Here is a 25,372-nt window from a genome sequence, read left to right as displayed (position 1 = left end):
AATTCTCAGATTGTGCTGTCTCGAGCGGTTCTCCAAGTCCTCGAGCTTTGCTCGGAGTCCTCTGTTTACCTCCACCACTCTCCGCAGCTCGTCCCCCATCGAGGTGAGCTGGTCGCTGTGCTGCGACACGGCCTCCTCCACTTCCTTCATCTTCTCACCCTGCTCTCTCACCTCAGCCGATGTCTTTGCTACAGCTACCCTCACCGGGGCGATTGCTCCTCCACCAATGATTTCAATGTGACCACCGTCTCCTTCCACAAAGCCTCCAAAAGCCTTGCAAACTGCTTTTCCAGCTCCACCGCCATCACCTCGGTCATCTTTTCCCTCGTGAGTAGTGCGGCCCCACCATGCGGTCCGGTATCCGCCATCGTGTCAGCGCTTTTGCTGGCCTTCTCATTCAACGGCGAACCCGGGTTTTCTTCCTTCTTCCTAGCTGCTTTTCGCATCCTCTAACGACTTATTATTTTATCTTTCTTTCTTCAATCCGAAAATAAATAAATAATTATTTTCAAAAAATGTTTCCAAAAACAAAAAATCTCTTCCCCCGGGGACCGGACTTCAAACTCCTCAAAGATCCATTTTCAGTGGGAGCCACCCAATGTGCTCTAGTCCTCCTCTACATCGAGTTCTGGACTCGGGCCTGCCACCTCGATTGCCTCGCCTCGTGTCAAGCTCCGCCCACGCATCCGACCTCTGGATCGATGCCTCCCGCTCCGGCCGAGGGGCTCCTCACCGGCTCCACACCGGACCGACCCGATTTCCGTCCCTCACGCCCCAAAGGCCGTAGAAACCCGGGAAGAAAGAACCATGGGGAAACCCCTGACAAAGTCCGAAATATCGCGGACTGGCAGGAGCCTCTTCTCGACGCAGCCACTCCGCTCGCGAGCGCCACCGGAAGTCCGTGGATGCATATTCTAAGTGATTAGAAATGCACACCATGAGCAACATTACAGCTTCCATTAAATAGAAAATCTACGCCAATTTTGCGACTCATGGCGTATCAGATTATTTGGTTTTTTTGTTAACAGGACGAGGTTTATGAGTGATTTGTTCCAGGGATTTATGCTAAAAAATTTAATTCACCATGTGCGTACTGCTCCCTTTTATCCAGCATCAAATGGTTTAGCAGAGTGAACTGTTCAGACACTGAAAGAAGGATTAGAGAGAATGGCAAACTGTACTTTGGGATCGAAGCTCTCACAGTTCTTGTTTGAAATGAAAATCGCTTATTGTCACAAGTAGGCTTTAAATGAAGTTACTGTGAAAAGCTCCTAGTTGCCACATTCCGGCGCCTGTTCGGGGAGGCTGGTATGGGAATTGAACCGTGCTGCTGGCCTTCCGTGGTCTGCTTTCAAAGCCAGCGATTTAGTGTGCTAAACAGCCCCTAATACCTTATCACGCCACAACTGACAAAGGACTTTCACCAGCTGAAATACTGATGGGTAGGAAGCCAAAGTCTCACCTGGATCTGCTACATCCAGATGTCAAAGTGGGGAGGAGACAGGAAATGCAGGAGAGGCATGACTACCATACGAAAGAGAGGCATTCCAATCCGAATGTATCTATGTCAGGAATTTCAGCAGTAACCAACAATGGCTACCTGGAAATGCTGCTGTGGAAACTTAACAGGAAATGGTTCTTGTTGCTCAGGGGTACCCAGTGGATGCTACTCTGGGAGAGGTTAAAGGACTTCCTCTCACTCACAACAAACCTACTTCTGCACCCTTAAGTCCAGCTCAACTGAACCAAGACTCACCGGTGTCCACTAAGTCATCAGTGAATCTATGCAGATCGCAACATAGTCGCAATGTTCCTGAAAGGCCTACCCATAAGTTGTGACATGTGTGTTATCATGTATGTTGCTGTCTCTCCTTAAGGGAAATTGAAATTTTGTCTGTGACAACAGGAGGGGAGAAGTGCTAAAGTGTTTTGATGGCATCTTCCTATTTGATTGTGTGTATGGATGTCTTTAACAAAAATGCGCATCCTTGTGTGATGTCATTGGGAGCATGGGCTTGTGCAGGTTTTCAGTTTGCCATGAGGAGCTTATGTGTTTAGCAGGTATCTGAAGCCAAACTGTATTGAAGAACAAAGAACAGTACAGCACAGGAACAGGCCCTTTGGCCCTCCAAGCCTATGCCGATCATGATGCCTGTCTAAACTAAAACCTTCTGCATTTCCAGGGTCTGCATCTCTCTATTCCCATCCTATTCATGCATTTGTCAAGATGCCTCTTAAACGCCTCTATGGTCCTGCATCCACTACCTCCCCGGCAGTAAGTTGCAGGGAAGGAAGATGAAATATTTAGACATCAGTCTATCTTTGGGCTCCGCTGCAGATTTTTGTCAGGATTTATTCTGTTAAACTTTAACTCTTTTAACGTATCCACAAAGCCACGGAGCTATTCGCCCATACTGGCAGTTCGGTTCCTGAGTTCTCTCCATGCCCATGGGTCAGTGAATACGTGAATATTGATAGTGATTACAAGTGAGATATTTCCTGATTACACCTTGTTCCTCCATGCAGTCTAGAGGACTTAAGCCACTAATAATTTCCCAACCGCTGCCTTGTGCTACTTTACATCAAATTGAGCAAATTTGAGTCAAAAGTATTTCAGTGAATACGTTTGTCAATGTTCAGGAAAAATCATAACGCCTTTTTCCAAGTGAGAAGAAAAAAATAATTGCGTCAGGGAAAAGTCCTCCAAACTAATAGGTAATACATTTTTCTCAGGATAAACAGCAGGGAGATGAAAGAAGTTGGTTGAGGATGAATGTTGGCTGGGACATCCTGCTCTGCTTTGAAAAAAGTGTCATATTTTACACTCAGTTGAGCAAGCTGAAAAAATAGCCCAGATGCTAAGTTTTGGTGTGGGCTATAAATCATAACTTCCAGTCAGACAAAATAAGTTAGTGCCTTTCAAGACCACAGGACATCTCAAACTGAAGTGCTTTCCAAATGTGATGTGGGAAATGCGGCAGCCAACAGCCGACACGCACAAACAGTATTTGTTTAATGTTTGATTGAGAGATAAATATTGTTGAGGACACCAGGGATAAACTCTTCGACTCGAAAAGGTGAGGTGGAATATGTTCATTTGTACAATCCAGAACTGCCGGGAAACGAAACTCACTTTCTTCAAACAGAACTGAACAAAAAGTCCAGAACATTATTTTACAGCACTTCAAATTTAAATGAATATCTTAAGGACAATAAATCTTGGTCCTTTTCATAGCTCTGGGAAATGAAACTTATTCACAAGTTCAAATGTATTCATTTTTATACTTTGCCAGGATCTATTTCAAAGGAAGGTTAAAAATGTTATTTATTTGTCTAAAGATAAACATAAACACAGGAACGAATCGCTGGAGTTTGACGCTTGTGAGAGACGATGGTATTTTAGTGTCGCTCCCTGGGTGAAGGGGAGGAGCAGACGCTCCTCCTCCGCATTCGATGTTTTGAGCCCCGGAGCTGGCGGTGCTCTCAGCCTCCGGGAGCCGGCCCCCTCGCTTTGATACTCGGTCAATGTGGAGGATGTGGTGCCGCCGTCCCCCGAGCCGCGGATAGAGACGCCCCGAAAGCCGGTGAGTGAGGCACAAAATGCCGGCGTTGGTAAGGGAAGGGAATGGATTTCAGGCCCCGTACATCGGAATTTCCTGCTTTGGCCAGCCGGCTTGATCACGCTAGGCCTCTGGGCCAATGGTCAAAATTTAGCCCCTCCAGGCCTAGTGTGAGTGAGTTCGACGCGGCTGGTCAGTAAAGGGATTCCAGCCCCGGGGGGGCAGCAGATCAGCGGGCGGCGTGGGGGAAGGATAGTTCTTCCCAGTGCCTGAGCCGGGCCTGCCCGAGTCTCTTTGTGTCCCCGCTGGGAGCTGAAGCTAGGCCGCTCGGGTGACTCAGGTTTAAAAAAAAATTGTAAATAGGCTTGTCAGCAGTGACCTTCCGCGGGGGCCGGGCTGGGCCGGGACCGAGGCGCTGGCGGCGGGGGCCGGGGCGCTGGCGGCGGGGGCCAGGCTGGGCAGGGACCGAGGCGCTGGCGGAGGCCGGGCCTGAGGGGCAGGCGGCGGCCAGGCTGGGCAGGGACCGAGGCGCTGGCGGCGGCCGGGCCCGAGTGGCAGGCGGAGGGGGCCGGGGCGCTGGCGGCGGGGGCCAGGACCGAGGGGCAGGCGGCGGCCAGGCTGGGCAGGGACCGAGGCCGGGCCCGAGGGGCAGGCGGAGGGGGCCGGGGCGCTGGCGGCGGGGGCCAGGACCGAGGGGCAGGCGGCGGCCAGGCTGGGCAGGGACCGAGGCCGGGCCCGAGGGGCAGGCGGAGGGGGCCGGGGCGCTGGCGGCGGGGGCCAGGACCGAGGGGCAGGCGGCGGCCAGGCTGGGCAGGGACCGAGGCCGGGCCCGAGGGGCAGGCGGAGGGGGCCGGGGCGCTGGCGGCGGGGGCCAGGACCGAGGGGCAGGCGGCGGCCAGGCTGGGCAGGGACCGAGGCGCTGGCGGCGGCCAGGCTGGGCAGGGACCGAGGCCGGGCCCGAGGGGCAGGCGGAGGGGGCCGGGGCGCTGGCGGCGGGGGCCAGGCTGGGACCGAGGCGCTGGCTCCCGGGGCCTGTGTGCCTGCTCCGTGTTTTCGGCGCTGTGGAACGTGCACTGGGAAGATGTTCAGGAGTCTGGGCCTCGTGTGTCCGGTTAAAGGGGTAGTGCCTTCGGCTTTAGTGGGAATGTTGGGTGTGAAATGGCGGTTCCGGCCGAACGACCGAAGAGGAAGTGGGTTAATTTGGGATGAAAATTTACTGTCTGATTTTGTTCAAACATTTACATTTAGAATTTGGGGGGATTCGTGTCCAGGAACAACATCTGTTACGGTTACTTCCCTTTTGATCAAGTTCATTCGGAGCAGTGAGGGAAACACGACGATCTTTCCTTTCCCGGTGACTTTCCTATCGAGTCTCTCCGCTCCAGGAGAACATTGGGGAATATACTGACGTTTTGATCAGGTCACACCATGGCCGATGTGGATCCGGATACTTTGTTGGAATGGCTGCAAATGGGCCAGGGGGACGAAAGGGACATGCAGTTAATCGCATTGGAACAGCTCTGTATGCTACTTCTCATGTCGGATAATGTGGACCGTTGTTTTGAAACGTAAGTAAAAACATTACACTTTTATATTTTATTGAAATATCTGCAATAGGTATTTTTTATTGTCTGCGGCCTGGGTAGTCTAACGCTGTCAAAGAGAGCAAAAGTATTTGTACTTCGTGCACATGCTTTCGAAGTGTGAAGGACAATGTGGCCTACTTCATTGATTATCTGGAAGGCAGGGATTTTTATGGTAAGTATATTAGCAATTCTAGGAGAAATATCTTCACCTGATGAAGGACCATCATTTTCACAGTCTGTACCCTCCCCGGCCAGTGATAGCGGGAGCATATCCCATCTCTTAAAGTCCTCTTTCATTTGTTCTACGAGCCGGGATAGGTTTAACTTGTGCAGTGCCTCCCATTCCCGGGCCACCTGGGTTCCCAGATACTGAAAGCTCCTTCCTACCATTCTAACCAGGTTACACCATGGCCTGTCCATGCAGGTGGACTGGGTAAATAATGTTGCCAGTGGACCTAAAGAAAGGGAATTCATTGAATGTTTACAGGAGGGCTTTTGATGGAGCCCACGTGGGAACAGGCCATTCTGGACTTAGTGTTATGTAATGAGCCAGACTTGATAAAAGATATTTAAGTAAGGGAACACTTAGGAGGCACTGATCATAATATGGTAGAATTCAGTCTGCAATTTGAAAGAAAGAAGGTAGAATCAGATGTAAAGGTGTTACAGGTAAATAAAGGTAACTACAGGGGCATGAGGGAGGAACTGACGAAAATCGACTGGGAGCAGAGCCTAGTGGGAAAGACAGTAGAACAGCAATGGCAGGAGTTTCTGGGAGTAATTAAGGACACAGTACAGAGGTTCATCCCAAAGAAAAGAAAGGTTATCAGAGGGGGGATTAGGCAGCCATGGCTAACAAAGGAAGTCAGGGAATGCATCAAAGCAAAAGAGAAAGCCTATAATGTGGCAAAGAGTAGTGGGAAGTCAGAAGATTGGGAAGGCTACAAAAACAAACAAGAGGATAACAAAGCGAGAAATAAGGAAAGAAAGGATCAAATATGAAGGTAGGCTAGCCAGTAATATTAGGAATGATAGTAAAAGTTTCTTTAAATACATTAGAAACAAACGTGAGGCAAAAGTAGACATTGGGCTGCTCCAAAATGACGCTGGTAATCTAGTGATGGGAGACAAGGAAATAGCTGAGGAACTAAATAAGTACTTTGCGTCAGTCTTCACAGTAGAAGACATGAGTAATATCCCAACAATTCAGGAGAGTCAGGGGACAGAGTTGAATATGGTAGCCATCACAAAGGAGAAAGTGTTAGAGAAACTAAGAGGTCTAAAAATTGATAAATCTCCGGGCCCAGATGGGCTACATCCTAGAGTTCTAAAGGAGATAGTGAAGAAATAGTGGCGGTGTTAGTTATGATCTTTCAAAAGCCACTGGAGTCAGGGAAAGTCCCAGAGGATTGGAGAATCGCTGTTGTAACAGCGCTGAATCGCTGTTCAAGAAGGGAACAAGAAAAAAGATGGAAAATTATAGGCCAATTAGCCAAACTTCTGTTGTTGGCAAGATTCTAGAATCCATCGTTAAGGATGAGATTTCTAAATTCTTGGAAATGCAGGGTCGGATTAGGACAAGTCAGCATGGATTTAGTAAGGGGAGGTCTGATTGGTCTGATTAGTAAGTTTGCAGACGACACAAAGGTTGGTGGAATTGCGGATAGCGATGAGGACTGTCTGAGGATACAGCAGGATTTAGATTGTCTGGAGACTTGGGCGGAGAGATGGCAGATGGAGTTTAACCTGGACAAATGTGAGGTAATGCATTTTGGAAGGGCTAATGCAGGTAGGGAATATACAGTGAATGGTAGAACCCTCAGGAGTATTGAAAGTCAAAGAGATCTAGGAGTACAGGTCCACAGATCACTGAAAGGGGCTACACAGGTGGAGAAGGTAGTCAAGAAGGCATACGGCATGCTTGCCTTCATTGGCCGGGGCATTGAGTATAAGAATTGGCAAGTCATGTTGCAGCTGTATAGAACCTTAGTTAGGCCACACTTGGAGTATAGTGTTCAATTCTGGTCGCCACACTACCAGAAGGATGTGGAGGCTTTAGAGAGGGTGCAGAAGAGATTTACCAGAATGTTGCCTGGTATGGAGGGCATAAGCTATGAGGAGCGATTGAATAAACTCGGTTTGTTCTCACTGGAACGAAGGAGGTTGAGGGGCGACCTGATAGAGGTATACAAAATTATGAGGGGCATAGACAGAGTGGATAGTCAGAGGCTTTTCCCCAGGGTAGAGGGGTCAATTACTAGGGGGCATAGGTTTAAGGTGAGAGGGGCAAAGTTTAGAGTAGATGTACGAGGCAAGTTTTTTACGCAGAGGGTAGTGGGTGCCTGGAACTCACTACCGGAGGAGGTAGTGGAGGCAGGGACGATAGGGACATTTAAGGGGCATCTTGACAAATATATGAATAGGATGGGAATAGAAGGATACGGACCCAGGAAGTGTAGAAGATTGTAGTTTAGTCGGGCAGTATGGTCGGCACGGGCTTGGAGGGCCGAAGGGCCTGTTCCTGTGCTGTACATTTCTTTGTTCTTTGTTCTTTGTTTGTCGTGCCTGACAAACCTGTTAGAGTTCTTTGAAGAGATAACAAATGGGTTAGATCAAGGAGAGCCAATGGATGTTATCTATCTTGACTTCCAAAAGGCCTTTGATAAGGTGCCTCACGGGAGACTGCTGAGTAAAATAAGGGCCCATGGTATTCGAGGCAATGTACTAACATGGATTGACGATTGGCTGTCAGGCAGAAGGCAGAGAGTTGGGATAAAAGGTTCTTTTTCGGAATGGCAACCGGTGACGAGTGGTGTCCCGCAGGGTTCAGTGTTGGGGCCACAGCTGTTCTCTTTATATACTAACGATCTAGATGACGGGACTGGGGGCATTCTGGCTAAGTTTGCCGATGATACAAAGATAGGTGGAGGGGCAGTTAGTATTGAGGAGGTGGGGAGGCTGCAGAAAGATTTAGACAGTTTAGGAGAGTGGTCCAAGAAATGGCTGATGAAATTCAACGTGGGCAAGTGCGAGGACTTGCACTTTGGGGAAAAAAAGAATAGAGACATGGACTATTTTCTAAACGGTGACAAAATTCATAATGCTGAAGTGCAAAGGGACTTGGGAGTCCTAGTCCAGGATTCTCTAAAGGTAAACTTGCAGGTTGAGTCCGTAATTAAGAAAGCAAATGCAATGTTGTCATTCATCTCAAGAGGCTTGGAATATAAAAGCAGGGATATACTTCTGAAGCTTTATAAAGCACTAGTTAGGCCCCATTTAAAATACTGTGAGCAATTTTGGGCCCCACACCTCAGGAAGGACATACTGGAACGGGTCCAGCGGAGATTCACACGGATGATCCCAGGAATGGTAGGCCTAACATACGATGAACGTCAGGTTCCTGGGATTATATTCATTGGAGTTTAGGAGGTTGAGGGGAGATCTAATTGAAACTTACAAGATAATGAATGGCTTAGATAGGGTGGACGTAGGGTAGTTGTTTCCATTAGCAGGGGAGACTAGGACCTGGGGGCACAGCCTTAGAATAAAAAAGGAAGCCACTTTAGAACAAAGATGAGGAGAAATTTCTTCAGCCAGAGAGTGGTGGGTCTGTGGAATTCATTGCCACAGAGGGCGGTGGAGGCTGGGACGTTGAGTGTCTTTAAGACAGAAGTTGATAAATTCTTGATTTCTCGAAAATTAAGGGCTATGGAGAGAGAGCGGGTAAATGGAGTTGAAATCAGCCATGGGACTCGATGGGCCGAATGGCCTTACTTCCGCTCCTTTGTCTTATGGTCTTATAAACGGCTGCTTTCCCAATCTCTTCTCCTGCTCTCTTGCCTGGATTGCGAACATCTCTCTTTTCCCCATGTTCAATTTATACCCCGAAAAATTACCAAATTCCCCGAGGATCCACATTACTTCCCCCATGCTTGCCTTCATTGGCCGGGGCATTGAGTATAAGAATTGGCAAGTCATGTTGCAGCTGTATAGAACCTTAGTTAGGCCACACTTGGAGTATAGTGTTCAATTCTGATCGCCACACTACCAGAAGGATGTGGAGGCTTTTGAGAGGGTGCAGAAGAGATTTACCAGAATGTTGCCTGGTATGGAGGGCATAAGCTATGAGGAGCGATTGAATAAACTCGGTTTGTTCTCACTGGAACGAAGGAGGTTGAGGGGCGACCTGATAGAGGTATACAAAATTATGAGGGGCATAGATAGTCAGAGGCTTTTCCCCAGGGTAGAGGGGTCAATTACTAGGGGGCATAGGTTTAAGGTGAGAGGGGCAAGGTTTAGAGTAGATGTACGAGGCAAGTTTTTTACGCAGAGGGTAGTGGGTGCCTGGAACTCACTACCGGAGGAGGTAGTGGAAGCAGGGACGATAGGGACATTTAAGGGGCATCTTGACAAATATATGAATAGGATGGGAATAGAAGGATACGGACCCAGGAAGTGTAGAAGATTGTAGTTTAGTCGGGCAGTATGGTCGGCACGGGCTTGGAGGGCCGAAGGGCCTGTTCCTGTGCTGTACATTTCTTTGTTCTTTGTTTGTTTGTATCCCCTCCAACGGGTCTGAAATATACAAGAGCAGGTCATATGCGTAACCGCCCCCCCCCGCCACCCCCCGGAACCAGCCCTTTCCGGTTCCTAGAGGCTCTTAATGCCATGGCTCTGGCCAGAGCAAACAGTAACGGGGAGAGGGGGCACCCTTGCCTCGTCCCTTTGTGTAGTTTAAAATACCCCGACCTCAGCCGGTTCGTACGCACACTCGCTACTGGTGCCTGATAGAGCAACCACACCCAGTCAATGAACCCCTCACCAAACCCAAACCTTCCCAGCGCCTCCCACAGGTAATCCCACTCCATCCGATCAAAAGCCTTCTCCGCCTCCATCGCCACCACCATCTCCATCTCCCCTCCTTCTTAGGGCATCATAATGACATTTAAAAACCTTCAAACATTGGCCTTGAGTTGCCTGCCCTTTACAAATCCCATCTGGCCTTCCCCTATCGCCCCCGAGACAATCTTCTATCCTTTTGGCCAGTATCTTAGCCAGCGGTTTTAGCGTCCACACTCAGCAGAGAAATTGGCTCGTTCGCTCGGGGCCTATTCGCGAGGGCTCTGTGCGCTCGTTCCAGGGGCCGAGGGAAAGCCTCAGCCACCATCAGCTTCCCCAGCATGTTCATCGCATCCGATCCCTCACTGCCTTCAGGGAGGCCGACGATTCTCAGATTCTGCCTCCAGGACCTGTTCTCCAGGTCTTCCAGCTTCTCCTGCATTCTTTTCTGGTGGTCATTCATCATCTCCACCTTGGTTTCCAGCACGGTTAAGTATTCCTCGTGCTCGGACACCTTTTTCTCCACCTCCTGGATCGCACGTCTGTGGGTTTCTTGATTCAGCACCACCTGATCAATCAAAGCTGGACAAGCCCAGCATGTCCTCCTTAAGCTTGGCGAAACAATCTTCAAAAAACTTCACCAGCTGCTCCGTCTACCACTGTGCCGTCTCCCCGCGGCCCTGCTTCTCCGCCATGCTTTCCTGCGTTGCCAGCTCTGCTCGCGTCTTCCTTGTAGGACTTTGTCTTCTCACACGGCCATTCTGGTCCAATTCTCCATACACTGGAGGGGTAGTTCTCCTCACTGTCTCACTCTTCACCGATTTATCCAGGAAAAAACGGGAGAACAAGGTCCAAAAGTCCGTCACAGGCGGGAGCTATCAAATGTGCGACCTACTCTTCCATAGCCGCCACCGGAAGTCCTACATTATGTTTTTAAAGATCACTTGTGTCGCCATATTGATTAATTAAATCAGAAAGTTGTATGTTTTGAACTTTCTGGCAGTACAAACTTTTTCTGGATAGCTTTTGGAGTTTTCTTAACATCCATTGTTGTTACACTGAAGGCAAGACCAATGCACCTATTTCTTCATAAGGATGCCTAACATAAAATAAGAGCTTTCCTGAGGATTAATACATATGCTGTTTCTCAGCTGTGTGAAATTGGTGTAAGTACATTGACTTTGCAGAAGTGTAAAGCAGTTTTAAAATTCCCCTTTTTGAGAGAAGGTTGTGGCTTTAGTGTGACATTTTTTCTGTCACATGATGCAAAAGAATATTTTTGTCAGAAAGTGACATTCAAGAACTGGCAGTGAAGGTAATGAACTTGTAGGAACAGTCACACTTTGCTCAATGGCACTCTCTGGTCTATGTGAAAATATTTAATTCCTACTCCAGAGACCTGAACCTGATGTGGTACTGAGATGTGCCACCTTCCAGATGAAAAGTTAAATAAATCACTAATCCCTTCAGGTGGGTGTTTAAAGATCTAATGGACTATTTGAAGGGTGGGGGGGGGGGGGTTGGGTTTACTTCATGTCTTGGCCAACTTTTATCCCTCGATCAAAATTATATAAACAGATTGTAGTTACTTATCGCATTGCTTATTTTGGGTATGCTCATTGGCTGCCAAGCTTTCCATAACTCTTCAAAGGTACTCCATTGGCTTGAAGCTCCTCAAGATGTCCCAAGAGTATGACCGACATTGCTTGACAATCCTTTTCCACTACCTGTGCACTTAGGATGAAAGTGTCTTGAACTTTTTCTGAAAGTGGCTACCGATATTTTCTTTGCCCTCCCCAGGATTTAGAATTACAGATTCTTTGAAAGTGGCTACCGATATTTTCTTTGCCCTCCCCAGGATTTAGAATTGGAGGTTCTTTGGGAGTGCAAATCACTGGATTGGATTGTGCTGTCTCGTAGATAAAATTAACATCATGCTGCCTTCCTCCTTTTTTATATATTTGAATCAATTTATTTTCATACTCAGTTAAAATCATGTCCTTCCCCTTTTGCTCCCATTAAAAATGTTTTGTGGACAAACTTTCTTTGCACCATTGTCCCAACAATAAATATGCTATTGCAAGTTGTATTGTGGATTCAACAATTTAAAGCTTTAATCTGTTTTACTTTACTGTTCTAGATATTTGTATATTGACAAGTTACCCAAATATTTTTTCTGTTCAAGATATCTCTCCTTGGGTGCTTTGTGACAATGTTAACAAGATTGTGAACTCCCTATAATGCCATTTCAATGAGTCAACAAGAAATTTTTATGTTCACTGACCTGTTTTGAATTGTATCAATCTTGTTTCTCTGACACAAAAAGAACAATGAAAACCAGATGGATGACATTATTGTGCCCTAACTTACGTTCTGGAGCTGTTATATGTTTGCATTTTGTATTTGTCTCCTTGTTTAGCCTCTTCTCAAAGCAGATGGATGACTCGTTCCCAGTCTATTGCCAAAATTTAACTTGAGCTGACTGGAATGAAATTACAATTTGTCCTAACATAATGCTCCTACTTAAAAAAAAAAGTCATCCGACTGAAGGAGTGTGACTTTCTGTTCTTGGCATTTTCACCGAACTGACAAAACTGAAGACGGGCATCTGATTTCCAACCTGCAGCTTAAAGTTCAAAGGCTGATTATATTTGAGTACTGCTGCACTATTTTCCGACAGAACTTTGGTCCAAATTAAATGGAAATGGATGAAACAAAAGCAAATTACTGTGGACTGGGTGGCTGACAGACAAACAAGAAAGAATAGGCAGGTCGTGCAGCAGTCCACTGAGGACATGCCACTTTCTAGTGGGTACTCAGTCCTGAATCCCAATGGGGAGAGGGTTCCTCTGAGAGTCATGGCCAGAGCCCTATGGGTGGTTCAGCTGTGCAGGGAGGGAGGAGAAAAAACAAGAGAGCAATAGTGGTAGGGGATTCTGTAGTTATGGGAACAGCTGGGCGCTTCTGTGGTCACAGATTCCAGGATGGCATGTCGTGGTCCACATTGGTATCGACAATATAGGCAAAAAAAGGCATGAGGTTCTGCAGACCGAGTTTGGAAAGAAATTAGCTAGCAGGACCTCATAACTGGATTACTCCCATGACCACATGCTACTGAATGTAAAAATAGTTGCATATACCTGATGAATGCATGGTTGGAGAGATGGTGCAGGAGGGAGGGCTTCAGATTTCTGGGGCATACCTGGTTATGGGGAAGGTGGGATCCTGTAAAAGACAGCCGGCTACACCTGAACAGGACAAATGTCCTTGTTGGGAGTTCTGCTAGTGTTGTTGGAAGGGATTTGAATCAGATTGGCAGGGGCATGGGAACCTACAGGCAGATTCAGATAAGTCAAATCCAGAGCAGGGAGAGGGAGACAACATTAGCAAGAGCCTCTGCAAGACAGAAGAAGCAAAAGCTAAATAATGTAAAACTCAGGAATTCGGTAGTGTTACAAGGTTCATATTTAAATGCAAAGAGTTTAGCAAAGCCAGTAAGCTGAATGCAGCGATAGACACATGGCAACATGATATCATTGCTCCTGCAGAAATCGGTTTAAAGAGGGGTTAAATTGGCAGCTCAATATCCCTAGATATAGTGCATCCAGCCAGGAAAGAAAGGGGGCTAAAAAGGTGGGGGTATTGCATTATTGGTTTCAATTACAGCTGTGAAGATGGATGACATACTAAATGAATCAAGTGAGGGCATATGGGTTGAACTCCGAAGTAAAAGAAAAAGGGCAGTCACTGCTAGGAGTGTACTATAGACTCCCAAATAGTGCAATGGATGTGGTCCACATGGATGACCAGGTCCCACATGGCAGACTGGTCAGATAAGTAACTGTCCATGCATATAAGGGAATGTGACGAGTTGGATCCAAAATTGGCTCAGTGGCACGAAAGAAAGTGATCAAAGATGTTTGGAAAGCATTTTCCAGTGGCATTCCATAGGGTTAATTGTTGGGACCTTTGATGTTCGTGGTATAAATGATTTTGACTTAAATGTGGGAGGCATGATTTGGAAATTTGAAGGTGATGCAAAAATCAGCCACATAATTGAGTTGACCATGAAGAGGAGAGTTGTGAACTCTAGAATGATATCAATGGTTCGGCTGGGTGGACGAACAAGTGACAAATAGAATTCAATCCGGAGAAGTAACGTTATGTATTTTGGGAGGGCAAGCAAAGCATGGGAATACTCGTGTATGTCCACAGATTTCCTAGGGTGATAACGAAGGTATCCATAGAATCTCTACAGTGCAGAAGGAGGCCGTTTGGCCCATCGGGTCTGCCCTGACCCTCCGAAAGAGCACTCTTCCACTCTATCCCCACACATTGATCATGGTCAATCCACCTAACCTACGTATCTTTGGAATATGGGAGAGCATCCAGAGGAAACCCACGCAGACACGGGGAGAATGTACGAACTCCACACAGTTGCCCATCATACCTCCCACATTTTAAGTCCAAATCATTTCTACCACAAACATCAAAAGTTCCAACGATGAACCCCCTGGAACAACACTGGAAACCGCTTTCCATTCGCTAAAACGTCTGTTGATTCCTTTGTTTCCTGTTACTGATCCAATTTCGGATCCAATTCGCCACATTCCCATATATCCTATGGACGTTTACCTTTCCGGCCATCTACCATGTAGGACCTTTACAAAGTATTTCAGCATAGAAACAGGCCATTCAACCCAACAAGTCTATGCCAGTGTTTATGTTCTGTACAAGCCTCCTCCTACATTTCTAATCCCAAGTCCATCAACATATCCTTCTAGGTCTTTCTCTCTCATGTGCTCATCTAGTTTTCCTTTAAATTCATCCATGTTATTTGCCGCAACTATTCTTTGTGGTATTGAATTCCACATTTTAGCCACTCGCTTTGTAAAGAGGTTTCTCTTGCATTCCTTATTGACCTTATTAGTCACTACCTTATACTTTTGGCAGCTTTGTTTGGGTGAGGAGTGAACGTGGAAACACCTTCTGTGTGTCTGCCCCACTAACCTTAAAGGCCTTTTTCATGTCTTCCCTCAGTCTTTTTCCCTCCTAAAAAGAACGACAACCTGTTCTATCTTTCCTGATAAGCATAAGCTCTCAGCAGTTGTATCAGCAACAAATTATTTTTATTTTTAACATATTGTAACATCCTATAGAATCTCTACAATGCAGAAGGAGGCCATTCGGACCATCGAGTCTGCATCGCCTCTCCGAAAGCATCCTACCCAGGTCCACTCCCTGACGCCATCCCCGCAACCCCACCTAACCTACACATCCTTGGACACCATGGGGCAATCTATCATGGCCAGCCCACCCAACCTGCACATCTCCGCACCGTGGTAGGAAACCGGAGCACCTGGTCTTATTAAAGCCCATGTGAATTGAACCTGGGCCTCTGGTGCTGTGAGGCAGCGGTGTTAGCCACCGTGCCACCCCTTTATTGCACGGAGTATAGAATACAAAAATAGGGATATAATGTGGATCAGTATATCATTCTGGTTAGGCCACAGCTGGAGATTTGCATGCAATTCTGGTCACCACATTACAGGAAGAACATCATTGCTCTGGAGAGAGTACAGAGGAGATTTATAAGATGTTACCAGGTGTAGAGATTAGTTTAGTTGACACACCATCCAAGTATGTCAACCCAATATGATTATTGAAAAATAAAGGGGCACTTTAGCGTGCCAATCCACCTATCTTTGGGTTGTGGAGGTGAGACCCCCACAGACACGAGGAGAATGTGCGAACTCCACAGGCACAGTGGAACAGGATTGAACCCGGGTCTTCTGCGACAAGAGTACCCAAGTTTTTTTTCCCAATTAAGGGCAATTTAACGTGGCCAATCCACCTACCCTGCGCATTTTTAGGTTGTGGGGGTGAAACCCATGCAGACACCGGGAGAATGTGATTAGAATGACAACTTATAAAGATACAAGGCAAGAAGGTGATGATGAGATACATAAGTGAACATAAAATTAGTCCAGAGCGACTGTAAATCCTTGCAGCAGAATAGCTCTACTATTCAAATAGTGCCATGAGATTGTTTACATATGCCTGAGGACAGATGGGGCCTTGGCCTAATATTTTTTTCTGTAAAGTGCCGCCCCTGACATTTTAGTATTCCCCACTCTTTGGGAAAGGCAAACACCCTGAGCCGGTTTATTTTGTTGGAGCACTTAGGAGTACAGAATTGTATCAATTTCCAGGCCTACTGCAATGTTCAGCTGCAAGCTGTATTTAATTGACTAAACATGTTACTGCAGCAAATAAAAGTACCAATGCTGTTGTTTGTCACCAGCAGTCGTGTGTTTCGCTCTCACAACCCAAATATGTGCAGATAGAGGGATACTCTAAATTTTAAAAAAAACAAGATTAACAGCCTTTAAAGCAGTGCAGACATGGACTTCCAGTGGCGGCATGTAGGAGGAGGCCGCACGTTGGATGGCTCCTGATCACGGTTTGATTTTATTTTTTTAGAATTTAATGCCTGTTTCCAGGGGCAATTTTTTGTTAAATAATTGCAGGAAGACATAAGGAAGGAAGATGTCCAAAATCCAAAGGAAAGCTGTCGTGAAGAAGGGGGCGAGTGAAGGTTCGCCGTTGAATGGAAGGGTCAGCTCGGCAACTGAAAGAATGGTGGAGGTTTCTTGTTCACGACAGAAAAGATGACCGAGGTGGTGGTTGTGGAACTAGAAAAAGAGTTTGCGAAGCACATGGAGGTGATTGAGGAAGGTAGATGATGGCAGGATTGAAGGTGCTGCTAGAGGAGGCGATTGCGGCGGTGTCAAGGACATCAGCCAAGGTGCGAGAACAGGCCGAGATACTGAAGGGAGTGGAAGAGGCCTTGTCGCAACACAGTGATCAACTCACCTTGATGAGTGAGGAGCTGCAGAGGATTATGGAGGCCAACAAGGGTCTGGAAGCAAAAGTAGAGGACCTGGAAAACCGATCTGGGTTGCAAAATCTGAGGATCGTGGGCCTGCCCGAAGGGGTGGAGAGCCCGAGGCCGACTGAGTATTTTGCCAAGACGGTGGAGGCGTTTGTGAAGTCAGAAGGACTGGGGCAGAAGTGAGAAATGGGTCTGGGGATTGGTCTTGGACTGAGGGTAGGGGGATGGAGCTCTATTTTTCGCTGCATGTTGTTATATGCGTTAAATGAGTTGAAGTTGCCTATTTGGACAAGGTAAGAGTTGGAATTTTCATTTGCAATGATTGTTCTTTGGGGTTTGTGTGTTTACACTGTGGTTGTGTGATGAAAGGGGATTTCTTTGTTTTCCTGGGACCGGGCTGGGGGAGGGGAGTGAGGCCTGCGCAGGGGCCTCCACACTGGCTAGCCCAAGCTGGCCAGTGAACGGGAGTGAAGTGGAGGGGAGGGGCTGCGGCCACCAGAGCCTGGTAGAACAGGTTTCGATGGGCCTAGGAGGTGTGAAACGTTGGGGGAGGGGACCGATACTGGGTGAGGTGTTTTCAAGAGGAAGTGGATGGGAGGGACTCGATGGTAACATGGGCTAAACCCGGTGGGCAGGGCCTGGAGTTATGATGATGGTGGATAGGAGGATGGGGAGGTGAGAGACCCCCAGGTAAGGGTGGTTACGTGGAATGTGAGGGGTTTGTTGGAGGGAGGTTTTCAGTGTCATCTCGGGGCTTTGGATCAGGCCTCCATGAACCCTTTTGTGGGGGCGGGGGGGGGGTTTGGACTGGCTCGAGCGGCAGGTGGGTGCGGGGGGGCAGATGTTAGCCTTTGCCTCCCCCAGAGGTGGATCCTGTTGGAATGGCGGTCAGCTTCTCCATCCTGCGACACGGCTTGGAGGGGGGGGGGCCTACTTGAATTTCTTTGACTCTCAGGAAGGTGAAATCTCAGCTGATGGGGATGAAGGAAGGGTTTCACAATTCATGGGGGCTGTTTATTATGAACTTCTGAGAATTAATTGGTTGAACTTTTTACGGCGGATTGATTATTAATTTGTGTTCTTTTACCTGGAATGTACGGTGGATGTTTTGGTCTATATTGAGCGCGGTGTGGTTTGTGTGTGGGAGATTGTTTTTGTTTTTGTTAGTTTTTTTCTTTAGTAGTTTATCGATGAAAATGAGGAGAATAAAGTTTAAAAAAAAAAAAAAAAAAAAAGCAGTGCAGGCAAGTCTGAGAAAAGTGGGGAAGTGAAACGAGCTGAGAAACAGCTTCTGAAGACATACAGCCAGAGTTTCTGCATGGGACTGACAGGAGTCGGATCTTGTCTTTAAAGCAGTGCCAAAAGGTCTCTCTTTCTCACATAACATCTCTGTAAAGCAAGTATTCTTATGTGCCATTGGTAGTTACCGTAGATTGAGAGCGGAGATTTTTTTCTTTCTTGTTTAAGTGGGAATAAAGACAGCATAAGGGTATTGTTGAATTCACTGTGTTGAATAGTTGCTAATGTATACCACTATTCAACAAAAGGGGAATAAATAGACGAGAAAACGATAGGCCGGCCAGCTTGACAGTGGTGATAATTAAGTCATTGAAAACCATTATCGGCCGCCAAATAAACTTCCAATTTTTTTACATTTCCTCTCTCTCACTCCCTCTGGGGCTCGTCCAGGAACTTTGGAACGGTAGATGCCGACATTTGGGGCACAGTATAAATTAAAAACAAACACCATGTTTGTAGTGATATAACAGTATGAATCTGGAAGCTGCTAAGGGTTTTCTACAGGTGGACGACTGTATTTTATTTATTTAAAATGGCTTCAAAAAGACGAGTTAGTTGAATTGGCAGGTGAATTAAAAATAGAGGTACCAGCTAAAGCGAGGAGGTTGAGATGTCTGAAGCGATTGCTTAACTTTAAATTTAGGGGCAGCACGGTGGCGCAGTGGTTAGTGCTGATGCCTCATGGCGCCGAGGTCCCAGGTTCGATCCCGGCTCTGAGTCACTGCCGTGTGGAGTTTGCACATTCTCCGCGTGTTTGTGTGGGTTTCACCCTCACAACCCAAAAGATGTGCATGGTAGGTGAATTGGCCACGTTAAATTGCCCCTTAATTGGAAAAAATTAATTGGGTACTAAATTTAAAAACAAAAGAACAACTTTAAATTTGGAAGAAATATGAGAAACACAGCCTGGGTCATGGCAACCATCAGTAGAATTAGCTAAAATCAGTTAAAAATTAAACTATTAAATATGCAGCAAAAAGAAAAAGCTTTTCAAATGGAAATTGAAATGAGGGGAAAGAAAAAGCAAAAGAGAGTTCCAGCTTAAGGCACTGGAAATTAAAAGGGAGTTGGAGGGGAGCTTAATCCTAGAACGGAACCCAGTGGTGATGTGTTTGAATTTATGAGAATGAGGTGGAAAGCATTTTCAGGGCATTTGAGAAAATATCCACCCAAATGGAGTGACCAAAAGAAAAATGTACACTACCAATGCAGTGTAAGTGGACGGGCACAGGAAGTTTATGCTTCCCTGTCGGAGGGGGTGTCTTTAAGAATTATGACAAGGTAAAAAAGGCTACTCTGGGTGCACATGAATTCGTTCCCGAGCATATAGGCAGCCGGGACAGACTTGTCTCATTTAAAAGGGTTAAGCAGAAGAAATTTGATAGATGGGTACAAGCATTGGGAGTTGCCACTACCTATGAGGCTCAGAGAGGTCATTCTCTTTTTTTAAAAATTTAGAGTGCCCAATTAATTTTTCCCAATTAAGGGGCAATTTTGCATGGCCAATCCACCTACTCTGCACATCTTTGGATCGTGGGGGTGAAACCCACGCAAACACGTGGAGAATGTGCAAACTCCACACGGACAGTAACCCAGAGCCGGGATCGAACCTGGCACCTCGGCACCGTGAGGCCGCAGGGCTAACCCACTGCACCACCGTGCTGCCCTTGAGAGAGGTCATTCTCATAGAGGGATGTAAGAGTTCCCTGTTGGGAGTTGCCACTACCTATGGGGCTCAGAGGTCATTCTCTTAGAGGGATTTAAGAATTGCCTACCTTCTATGATGAGAACCTGTGTTGGAGTCCAAAGGGTGACGACTTCTAGACAAGCAGCAATTATGGCTGACAATGACCTGATGTATAAATTTAAATCTTTGTTCCATCACCCCCATAAATGGGAGAGTGAAAGGAAGGCAGGTATCCAAGGTAATTGGTTTACTGATTAGTAAGTTTGCAGACGACACAAAGGTTGGTGGAATTGCGGATAGCGATGAGGACTGTCGGAGGATACAGCAGGATTTAGATTGTTTGGAGACTTAGGCGGAGAGATGGCAGATGGAGTTTAATCCAGACAAATGTGAGGTAATGCATTTTGGAAGGTCTAATGCAGGTAGGGAATATACAGTGAATGGTAGAACTCTCAAGAGTATTGAAAGTCAAAGAGATCTAGGAGTACAGGTCCACAGGTCATTGAAAGGGGCAACACAGGTGGAGAAGGTAGTCAAGAAGGCATACGGCATGCTTGCCTTCATTGGCCAGGGCATTGAGTATAAGAATTGGCAAGTCATGTTGCAGCTGTATAGAATCTTAGTTACACTTGGAGTATAGTGTTCAATTCTGGTCGCCGCACTACCAGAAGGATGTGGAGGCTTTAGAGAGGGTGCAGAAGAGATTTACCAGAATGTTGCCTGGTATGGAGGGCATTAGCTATGAGGAGCGGTTGAATAAACTCGGTTTGTTCTCACTGGAACGAAGGAGGTTGAGGGGCGACCTGATAGAGGTCTACAAAATTATGAGGGGCATAGACAGAGTGGATAGTCAGAGGCTTTTCCCCGGGGTAGAGGGGTCAATTACTAGGGGGCATAGGTTTAAGGTGAGAGAGTAGATGTACGAGGCAAGTTTTTTACGCAGAGGATAGTGGGTGCCTGGAACTCGCTACCGGAGGAGGTGGTGGAAGCAGGGACGATAGTGACATTTAAGGGGCATCTTGACAAATACATGAATAGGATGGGAATAGAGGGATACGGACCCAGGAAGTGTAGAAGATTGTAGTTTAGTCGGGCAGCATGGTCGGCACGGGCTTAGAGGGCCCAAGGGCCTGTTCCTGTGCTGTACATGTCTTTGTTCTTTGTTCTAGTTGTCATCTTTCAAAATTCTATAGATTCTAGAATGGCTCCTGCAGATTGGAAGGTGTCAAATGGAGGGAGAAAGAAAACAGGAAATGACATAACCTGTTGGCCTGACATCAGTAGTAGAGAAAATGCTTGAGTCTATAATAAAGGAAATGATAACGGGACACTTAGAAAATAATTGGGCAGAGCCAACATGGATTTAGTACGAAGTCTTACAACACCAGGTTAAAGTCCAACAGGTTTGTTTCGATGTCACTAGCTTTCGGAGCGCTGCTCCTTCCTCAGGTGAATGAAGAGGTATGTTCCAGAAACACATATATAGACAAATTCAAAGATGCCAAACAATGCTTGGAATGCGACCATTAGCAGGTGATTAAATCTTTACAGATCCAGAGATGGGGCAACCCCAGGTTAAAGAGGTGTGAATTGTATCAAGCCAGGACAGTTGGTAGGATTTCGCAGGTCAGATGGTGGGGGATGAATGTAATGTGACATGAATCCCAGGTCCCGGTTGAGGCCGCACTCATGTGTGCGGAACTTGGCTATAAGTTTCTGCTCGGCGATTCTGCGTTGTTGCGCGTCCTGAAGGCCGCCTTGGAGAACGCTTACCCGGTGATCAGAGGCTGAATGCCCTTGACTGCTGAAGTGTTCTCCGACTGGAAGGGAACATTCCTGCCTGGTGATTGTTGCGCGATGTCCGTTCATTCGTTGTCGCAGCGTCTGCATGGTCTCGCCAATGTACCACGCTTCGGGACATCCTTTCCTGCAGCGTATGAGGTAGACAACGTTGGCCGAGTCGCACGAGTACGTACCGCGTACCTGGTGGGTGGTGTTCTCACGTGTAATAGTGGTATCCATGTCAATGATCTGGCACGTCTTGCAGAGATTGCCATGGCAGGGTTGTGTGGTGTCGTGGTCACTGTTCTGAAGACTGGGTAGTTTGCTGCAAACAATGGTTCGTTTGAGGTTGCGCGGTTGTTTGAAGGCAAGTAGTGGGGGTGTGGGGATGACCTTGGCAAGATGTTCATCGTCATCAATGACGTGTTGAAGGCTGTGAAGAAGATGACGTAGTTTCTCCGCTCCGGGGAAGTACTGGACTATACACGATGACATTAATAAATTCCATCCAACCATCAGACTCACCATGGACTACTCTCCAAAATCAGTTGCATTCTTGGACACACTCGTCTCCATCAAGGATGGTCACCTCAGCACTTCGCTTTACCGCAAACCCACGGATAACCTCATGATGCTCCACTTCTCCAGCTTCCACCCTAAACACATTAAGGAAGCCATCCCCTATGGACAAGCCCTCCGTATACACAGGATCTGCTCAGACGAGGAGGAGCGTAACAGACTTCTACAGACATTGAAGGATGCCCTCGTACGAACGGGATATGGCACTCGACTCATCGATCGACAGTTCCAACGCGCCACAGCGAAAAACCGCACCAACCTCCTCAGAAGACAAACATGGGACACAACCGACAGGATATCCTTCGTCATCCAGTACTTCCCCGGAGCGGAGAAACTACGTCATCTTCTTCACAGCCTTCAACACGTCATTGATGACGATGAACATCTTGCCAAGGTCATCCCCACACCCCCACTACTTGCCTTCAAACAACCGCGCAACCTCAAACGAACCATTGTTTGCAGCAAACTACCCAGTCTTCAGAACAGTGACCACGACACCACACAACCCTGCCATGGCAATCTCTGCAAGACGTGCCAGATCATTGACATGGATACCACTATTACACGTGAGAACACCACCCACCAGGTACGCGGTACGTACTCGTGCGACTCGGCCAACGTTGTCTACCTCATACGCTGCAGGAAAGGATGTCCCGAAGCGTGGTACATTGGCGAGACCATGCAGACGCTGCGACAACGAATGAACGGACATCACGCAACAATCACCAGGCAGGAATGTTCCCTTCCAGTCGGAGAACACTTCAGCAGTCAAGGGCATTCAGCCTCTGATCACCGGGTAAGCGTTCTCCAAGGCGGCCTTCAGGACGCGCAACAACGCAGAATCGCCGAGCAGAAACTTATAGCCAAGTTCCGCACACATGAGTGCGGCCTCAACCGGGACCTGGGATTCATGTCACATTACATTCATCCCCCACCATCTGACCTGCGAAATCCTACCAACTGTCCTGGCTTGATGTAATTCACACCTCTTTAACCTGGGGTTGCCCCATCTCTGGATCTGCAAAGATTTAATCACCTGCTAATGGTCGCATTCCAAGCATTGTTTGGCATCTTTGAATTTGTCTATATATGTGTTTCTGGAACATACCTCTTCATTCACCTGAGGAAGGAGCAGCGCTCCGAAAGCTAGTGACATCGAAACAAACCTGTTGGACTTTAACCTGGTGTTGTAAGACTTCGTACTGTGCTCACCCCAGTCCAACGCCGGCATCTCCACATCATAACATGGATTTAGGAAAGGGGATTCACATTTAACAAGTCTGTTAGTGCTTTTTTGAAGCTGTAACGAGCAGAATGGATCGGGGGAACTGGTGTAAGTGGTATATTTTGATTTTCAGGAAATTTGGTGATGTCCCACACGAGGTAATAAATAAAATTAGAGGAGCACGTAGAATTGGAGGTAATGAACTGGCACAGACTGGGAACTGGTCAAGAGACAGAAAACAGAAGGAAAAATGGGTTACTTTCAGATTGTCGGTGTAACTAGTGGGGCACTACAAGGATCAATTCTTGGACCCCAGCTATGCACAATCTATATCAATAGAATTGGATATGGGACTTAAATGTAATATTTCTAAGTTTGCAAATAACAAATAGATGGAATTGTGAGTTGCGGAGGATGCGAAGATTGGGGATTTGGAGAGGATAAGCGAGTGGGCAAAAATTCAGCAAATATTCAATGTGGTACGAAAAACAAATAATGAAGGCTAGAGGCTGGCAAGTATTGCACCTCAAAGGGATTTGGGTGTCCTTTTTCATGAGTCACTGAAAGCTTATAGGTACGGTAAACAATTAAAAAGGCAAATGGTATGTTGCCCTTTATTGCAAGAGGGTTTGAGTATAGGAGTAAAGATGCCTTACTGCATTTATGTCGAGCCGGGGAGTGGTGGTGGTGATCTAGGACTAGTAAACACAGTCTCAGACTCAGGGGCTGGCCATCTAGGACTGAGATGAGGAGGCATTTCTTCACCCAGAGGGTGATGAATCATTGGGATTCTCTGCCCCACAGGCAAGTAGTAACTCCGTTGAGTATGTTCAAGACTACGAAGGTGGATAGATTTCCACATATTAAAAGCATCGAAGCACTGGTGAATCGTGCAGGAAAATGGTGTTGAAGTAGATCATCAGCCATGAATACATTAAATGGTTGATTGGATTTGAAGGACTGAATGGGTTGCTCTTGCTCTTACCGCAGTTGATTCTAAGTTTCCATTGTTGGTCTCCTTATTTGAAAAAGGATATAATTTCGTTCGAAGCAGTACAGAAAACGTTCACTCAACTAATTTCTGGGATAAGGGCTTATTTTATGGAGAAAGATTGAACATACTGAGCCTATACTCATAGTTTCAACGAATGAGAGGTGATCTTATTGAAATGTGCAAGATCCTAGGGGAACTTGATAGGGCGGATGTATCCTCTTGTAGGGCAGACTAGAACAAAGGGTCACAATTTAAAAATAAGAGGGTTATTGGTCTGTGGGAGTTCTCTTCCCCCTTCCCCAGAAAGCAGTGGAGGGTTTGTCATTGAATTTATTCAAGGCTAAGATAGATTTTTGGTAGATACAGGAGCTTAGGGTTAAGGGACACAGACAGGAAAGTTCAGTTGAGACCACAATCGGGTCAATCATGATCTTACCAAATGACAGAGCAAGCTCAAGGGGCCAAATGGTCTGATCCTGTTCCTATGCCTCATGTTCCTGTGACATCTCATCTTGGAGTGATTTCACCTCTCTCAATGACATTCTCTGGTACCCTGTGGTTTGCGTGCTCTGCTGTGCCCCCTTTGACTGGTGCATACTCCACCTGAGGCTGAACCTGTGTTTTGTAAGTTTATTGTAACTTCCTTTCTTTTATGCTCTATGCTCCCTTTATAAAGCCCAGGATCCTGAATGCCCTTTAACTGCTCCCTTAACCTACCTTGTCAGCTTAAATGGTTTGTGGCAGGTTCCTCTAATCCTGCACTGGCTTTTAAATTCTGATTTCCAGCATCCGCAGCGCTTTGCTTTTTGCATTTGATTTATTATTCCACAGGCGTTATAAATGGAAGAGTAGCTATGCAATTGGACATAGTTCCCAGCACTTTGCAGCATTTTGTTTCCTTTGCACAGTTTCCTCTTTAAAAAAAC

General features: G+C 46.8%; 1 protein-coding gene across 8 annotated transcripts in view; it reads left to right on the top strand.

The window, feature by feature from the left end:
• Positions 1-3,432: 3,432 nt before the first annotated feature.
• The window catches only part of hectd1 (HECT domain containing 1), a 124,584-nt gene continuing 102,644 nt past the window's right edge, over positions 3,433-25,372 (top strand). For all 8 annotated transcript variants that reach the window (XM_072488161.1, XM_072488179.1, XM_072488198.1 and 5 more), the window contains exons 1-2: positions 3,433-3,584; positions 4,809-5,128. In XM_072488161.1, coding sequence (XP_072344262.1) covers positions 4,989-5,128 — 140 coding nt within the window. In that variant the 5' untranslated portion in view covers positions 3,433-3,584; positions 4,809-4,988. The remainder of the gene's footprint in view (positions 3,585-4,808; positions 5,129-25,372) is intronic.

This window comes from Scyliorhinus torazame, chromosome 2 (assembly GCF_047496885.1).
Source record: "Scyliorhinus torazame isolate Kashiwa2021f chromosome 2, sScyTor2.1, whole genome shotgun sequence".
Classification (NCBI taxonomy): Eukaryota; Metazoa; Chordata; class Chondrichthyes; order Carcharhiniformes; family Scyliorhinidae; genus Scyliorhinus; species Scyliorhinus torazame.
The sequence above is the reverse complement of the archived record's forward strand: the minus strand, read 5'-3'. Positions and strand labels throughout refer to the sequence as shown.